The sequence below is a fragment of the Heloderma suspectum genome, chromosome 5 (assembly GCF_057233095.1).
Source record: "Heloderma suspectum isolate Gila_16-S chromosome 5, 16-S_ref, whole genome shotgun sequence".
Classification (NCBI taxonomy): Eukaryota; Metazoa; Chordata; class Lepidosauria; order Squamata; family Helodermatidae; genus Heloderma; species Heloderma suspectum.
Genome location: NC_139462.1, coordinates 231,586,478 through 231,592,477, shown reverse-complemented (window position 1 = coordinate 231,592,477; position 6,000 = coordinate 231,586,478). Strand labels below are relative to the sequence as shown.

Sequence of the window (6,000 nt, the reverse complement as noted above, 5' to 3'; positions counted from 1 at the left end):
CTCCTGTTCTCACCTCTGGTTTGCAGCCTGAGCTTCTTAAATTACAATGCGCCTTGAACTCTGCCTAGGCAAGAGTCCCCATAGAGCTACATAAGGGGTCAATTGGAGCTGGGTCCGTCCCTGCCTGTAATCCTACGTTACCCTGATCAATACGGAATTGGCTTCCTTCTTTGTGTGTCTTCATCTGCGCCAGCAGCCCTCCATAGTCCAAGAAATGTCCTTGTCCCCACGCACTCCCCAAAACAATAGCGTGGATCCCCATGTGAGCTCCTTTTCCTTCTGCCTTTCCCCTAAGGCAGGGCTGTTGAACCTCTTTCGGCCTGAGGGCTGCATTCCATTTCGGAGAAGCTCTTGGCCTACGGGCCAGCAGCAGAAGTCAGCAGAAATGCTCCAAGCCACAAATTCTAGAAATGCCCCACGTGCTGCCATATTTGTACTTAAAGCTCTTACTGCCAGTATCCGAACCTTGGTGGAGGCATTCCCACGTTTCAGAATGGAGGGAAAACAGCACAGATGCTGGAAACCACCAAACCATGGGGGGAAGGGGTGGGGTCAGGAGAACGCCGTGGGCTGGGCCCCCCGGCCTGAGGCGTGGTGCCCCCCCATCTTGGCGCATAAGCTTCCACAGCCTGGGGCCTACTGAAATCCATCAGTCCCGAAGGTGCCCAGACGCTCTTTTGCTTGTTGCTAGTCTCCCCATTTCGTGGCCCCAGCGTAACACAGAGCAGGCAGAAGCCAGGGCCCAGTCGCGAGCTGCGCTGGGCGGTTGCAGCAGATGCACAACTGCCGTCAGCTCCTTGAGAAAACGGGAGGGAGGAGAGGGACTATGGTCAAGAAGCCGCAGCAGCAATGGCAGCTGGTGGCTCTGATGGCAGCGGGGCGGTCTGTCTGCTCCGGGTTTCAGCCAGAACTCTAAAGGAGCTCTCCAAGGTGCGGAAGCACCATGGAGAGCTCCTTTAGAGTTCTGGCTGAAACCCGGAGCAGATGCACTGCCCCGCTGCCATCAGAGCCACCAGCCTCCACGGCACAGCAGATTCAGGTACCACGAGGCACATCTGGACAAGGTTTAAAAAGATGTGCCGGAAGGACAGAGATCGAGGATGGGAAAGGCGATGGCACTCAGCCTACTTAGGGGCGCTGGGCCTGGAAAGGCCCCAACAGAATGCAACGCTGGCAATGGCTGGACTTCAGCCCTTACGGCACTCGTGCTGCCTGCACAGTGGGAAGCAAGTTGTTGGTCCTCATCTAAGTTTGCCTCCCCTCCCACCCCCCGACACACGCACCCCTGGAGCGGCAGCTTGGACAAAGGCCTGCACCCTCCAGCTTTTTGAATCGCACAAAGTGCAGGGATTCTCTAGCTAAGCAGCGGGCTGCTCGCAGCAAAAGCTGAACCCCCGTTCTCCAGGAAGCGGGGGGGCAGAAAGTGGCTCTGGGGATGGAAGAGAGAGAGAGAGAGCACAAGTGAGCAATACGACAATGGAACCCATGACCTCGGGAGGTGCTGGGCTCTCCCACACTGGAGGCGTTCAAGACGAGGCTGGACAGCCATCTGTCAGGGATGCTCTGACTTGGATTCCTGCATTGAGCAGGGGGTTGGACTCGATGGCCTTGTAGGCCCCTTCCGGCCCTACTATTCTGTGATTCTATGGCCGAGGAGGTGGCCGGGGGCTTTCCAAGTGACGTGTCCAGACCAAGTTGGAGAGGGGAGAGCGTCTCGGCTCATAACTGGAACTCGTGAGGTGCCTCACGGCGCACTGAGCAAGCCTTCACCCAGCTTTCCACACCCTGGTGCCCCCCAGATGTTTTGGATGACAGCGCGGGCTCGTGCCTGGCCATTGGCCCTGCTGGCTGGGGCTCATGGGAGTTGAAGTCCGAGACAGCTGGAGGGCGCCACGTTGAGGCCGGCTGCTCTAGTGTCTGTTGCCACACGGCGCCAGAGTCCAGCTTGCACCGCTTCGATCGATCGCTGCTTTGGGCCTCTGTTGTCGAAGCGTGACAGAGCGGGATGCGCGACTCGGGGGCCTCTCCCGCCCAGCAGTCTGTTCACACAGGGCCAGCCAGCTACCTGGGGCATGAGCGCACTCAGCCGAGGCTGGTGGCTCTGATGTCAGTGGGGTGGTGAATCTGCTCCCGGTTTCAGTCAGAACCCGCCAGAACTCTAAAGGAGCTCTCCCAGGGGCGGAGCAGGCCCATTGAACTGAAATGGGAAGCCCCTTGGAGAGCTCCTTTAGAGGTCTGACTGGCTCCGACTGAAGCCTGGGAGCAGATCACCGCCCCACCAGGCCCCGCTCAGTGCAACAGCACCCTCTTGCCCATGTTCCCCAGCAGCTGGTGTGCATGGGCTCCCTGCCTCTGATATTGGAGGCAGCGCATAGCCATCTGGACGAGTAGCCACTGACAGCCTTCCCCTTCACGCAATGGTCCAACCCCCTTTAAAGCCCTCCAAATTGGGGGCCATCACATCTTCCGCCAGTGAACGTGCGAACAGGAGCCCATTTCTCTGCCCGGGCAGTTCTGGCCGCACCGCCCTCCGCAGGGGCTCCGCACAAGTTCGTAGCCCCGCGAACGGCCCAGAGGGCCTCTTGGCAACGGGCGCCGCGCTCGCCTCGCCCTTCGTGCGAAGCTGGGCCGGGCGGCCCTCCGCGTCCCACGGCTTCCTCCAGCCCCTTCCGAAATGCGGCTGTCCACTTTTCTTTGCACGCTGCGAGAGAGGCCTCATTTCTTTCCGGGCAGAGCAAGCCTGCCGTCATCCCGATTTCAGAGCTACGGCCACTGCCCAGGGCCTGCTAGCTTACAATGGGCAGGGGGAGGTAGGGGTGGCTTTCCCTGAGCGCCCCCCCCCGCCCGCCCGCCTGCCTGCCTGCCTGCCTCTGCTGTTTTCCTTTTGTGCCCTTCTCAGTGTGGGCAATGGGAGGGAATTGGCTAGCCCAGCTCCGGGGCTGGTGTCACTGAGGGCACTGAGGATCTTGGGGGGCCACCGCTTCCACTGACATCACTGCCCCCGAACGTCTCCGCCCAGCAGGCGCCGGCCACGTCCTTGCTCTGCTGCTGGCGGGGCGGCACTCACACTGCACCCAGTTCGCAGGCGGCGGACTGGCAGAGCTGTGCCTCGCTGGGTACAGCGTAGCTGCCGCTGCGGGCCGGTCTGTAGCCCTCGCGAGCGGCTTCTTGAATGGAAGTGCGCCGTTCCTAGCCCTCATGGTCAAACCTCCCCCCAGCCTGATGCCTCCAGAGATTTTGGAGTACAACTCCCAGAATCCCTGCCCATTGCCCATGCTAGCTGGGGCTGATGGGAGTTGATGGTTGGGACGTCCCCATCCCGAGGTTTAAACTACAAAAGTATAGGCAGTCTTCCAATAAGCACGGGGGCGGGGGGGGCTGTTCTGTGGCAAGCGGGCAGCGCTCCCTTGAGTCCAGCCCAACTCCCCAGCAGGCACGGCCTGAAGGCGCATGAGGTGGCTGCCTCGCTGAAGCTAAGCAGGTCTGGCTCTGGTCAGTGCTCGGAGGGAGACCACCGGAGTTTCACCATGGACGAAAGGGAGGAAAGAAATGTAATAAATACAATAAACAAACAAACAGTTGCATTGAGCTAAACCCTCAGCCCAAAACAATGATTTCGAAAAAAGCCCTCTTTTTAGTCTCACAAAAAGTGGGCATGTCTTAAAGACGCAAACCTCTCGGCCTGCCTTGCCCATCCCGGTGCCCTCTAGATACGATTTGGACAACAAGGCCCATGATTCCCAGCAGGGGTTGCAGACCAAGGCATGCAGTTGGGGCGGCCTGGGTCAGGGCTAAATGAGGAGGCCATCAGGCCAGGTGGTCCCACCCGGAACGGCATGGCAAGCAGATGGCGCCCGAGTCATTGGTCGCTCTAGTGCCTACAGCAGGAATGCTATTGGTAGGGCCTGTCCTGGCATTGTCTACAACGAGGGGCAGCGTCTGTGGACGCACTGGAACGTGCCAAGACCCCACATGGGCCTGCGAGCCCCAAAAAGTGGTCTCCTCTGGTCTATGCTAACCAGCAGCATCTGTCCCGGGTTCCAGACATGCAGCTGCACCAGCCTGGAAATGCCGGCGACTGAAGCTGGGATGCACCGCAGGGATACTACCACTGAACCTTCTGCATGCAAAGCAGGGATGCTACCCCTGCGTTGCTGCCTTTCCCCCTACAGGGACCAGACCAGGCAATCACACACAACACCTGCTGAACTTTGTCTACACAGATACAGGGTGGGCCGGACCAACTGCGCGCCTAGGCCAGGAGGAGGGAATCTGTGCTGCTCCAGCTGGTCCACTGCAGCTCCCATCATCCCTGACCATGCTGGCCGAGGTTGATGGGAAGTGGACTAGAACTGGGGTGGGGAACCGGTGTCCCTTCAGCTATTGCTGCAACCATCTGTTTGTACTAGCTAGCTAGATGTGTCGAGGAAGCCTGCAAGCAGGCAAAGGGGATGACTTCTCCCCTCTCCTGTTAGTCTGCACACTTGGTAGGTAGAGGTATACTGCCTCTGACAAGGGAGGTTCCATTTAGCTCTCCAGACCAAGCCCTTTTCAGGCCTCTCCCCATCGAGGCATTTATCCAGCCCTTGTAAGAACCTTCCCCACACCTTGTGCATCAAATCCCATGTATTTATTATACACTGTGGGACTAAATCTGAGCCGCTTTTAAATAAGGATAACCATCAGTGGACCGGCTTATTTGCATAGGAGAGCCTTCCCTGGCCTGGCACCAGGGAAGTACAGATTTTGTCAAAACCATCACGACTGTGTTTAGGGGATTGTTGGGCACCTTTCATTCCGTCATCCACTCACTGACAGAATCAGATTGTTTTTTCCAGAATTTCATGTTCAAACTCTCCCTTGTGGGTAAATCAAGTGCTTAATCCCCAGCCAAGTTACATCTCAAAAAGCAATTCGCACACTACGGATCCCACAGAAATGGAGGCTCTGAAGGCTACATGCAGTTCAAGTGAATATACCATTTATTGAGCAGCAATATCAATGCAGAATAGTTGGGACTAATTATTTGCAGTCCTAACCAACAGCTGAATTGGATATGGGCAACTGTGCATCTATACAGAAGGGGAGGCAGAGGCTGGGGGTGGGGCGGGGGGTTGTCAGCCGGTCGCTACATAGTCAGTTCCTGCATGAAAAAGAGAAAGGAAGAGAAAGACCATAAGCAGAGCCCTGCTGGATCAGACCCAGGGGCCATCTAGTCCAGCATTCTGTTCACACAGTGGCCGACCAGCTGCCCACAGGAAGCCCACAAGCAGGACACGGGTGCAACAGCACCCTCCCACCCATCCTCCCAGCAACTGGCGTACGTAGGCTCACTGCCTCTGATACCAGGGGTAGCATGTAGCCAGCAGAACTAGGAGCCATGGATAGCTTCATCCTCCATGAGTTTGTCCAATGCCCTTTTAAAGCCATCCAACTTGGTGGCCACCACTACATCTTATGGGAGTAGTTATCCTTCATAGGTTGACTCTGTGCTGGGTGAAGAGGTCCTTCCTTGTATCTGTCCTGAATCTCCCACCCGTCAGCTTCTTGGGAGGACCCTGTCGCGTTCCAGGATCATGGGAGCTCAAGGTCACAAAGGAAGAGGAGAGGTTTTGGATACAACCTGCAAAACACTTTTACTGCATAGTGCAGGGACGGATGGTGCATTCCTTGATGACTGCAACACCAGGTGCTATTTTTTATTTAGTTTACAATGTGAACTGCCCTACGCATGAAAAAAACCCATGTGGCGAACAGTAATAAAAACTGTCAAAAAATTTTTGATAGACCCATTTCAGTCAGGCCTCTGGCTTGGGCATGGGACAGAAGCTTGGTTGCCTTGGTGGATGGTATGAGGAGGGCTCTGGATAGGGGCGAATGCTCCTTCCTTGTTCTCCTCAACCTCTCAGCGGCTTTTGATACCGTTGCCACGGCATCTTCCTGGACCACCTGGAGGGGCTGGGCATTGGAGACACTGTATTGCGGTGGTTCTGGTCCTTC

The 6,000-nt window shown here is 56.9% G+C and overlaps 1 protein-coding gene across 1 annotated transcript in view; it reads right to left on the bottom strand.

The window, feature by feature from the left end:
- Window positions 1-4,960: 4,960 nt before the first annotated feature.
- Window positions 4,961-6,000, bottom strand: part of LOC146345295 (uncharacterized) — a 69,866-nt gene continuing 68,826 nt past the window's right edge. The window contains exon 9 of the mRNA XM_084859839.1: window positions 4,961-5,143. Coding sequence (XP_084715965.1) covers window positions 5,129-5,143 — 15 coding nt within the window. The 3' untranslated portion in view covers window positions 4,961-5,128. The remainder of the gene's footprint in view (window positions 5,144-6,000) is intronic.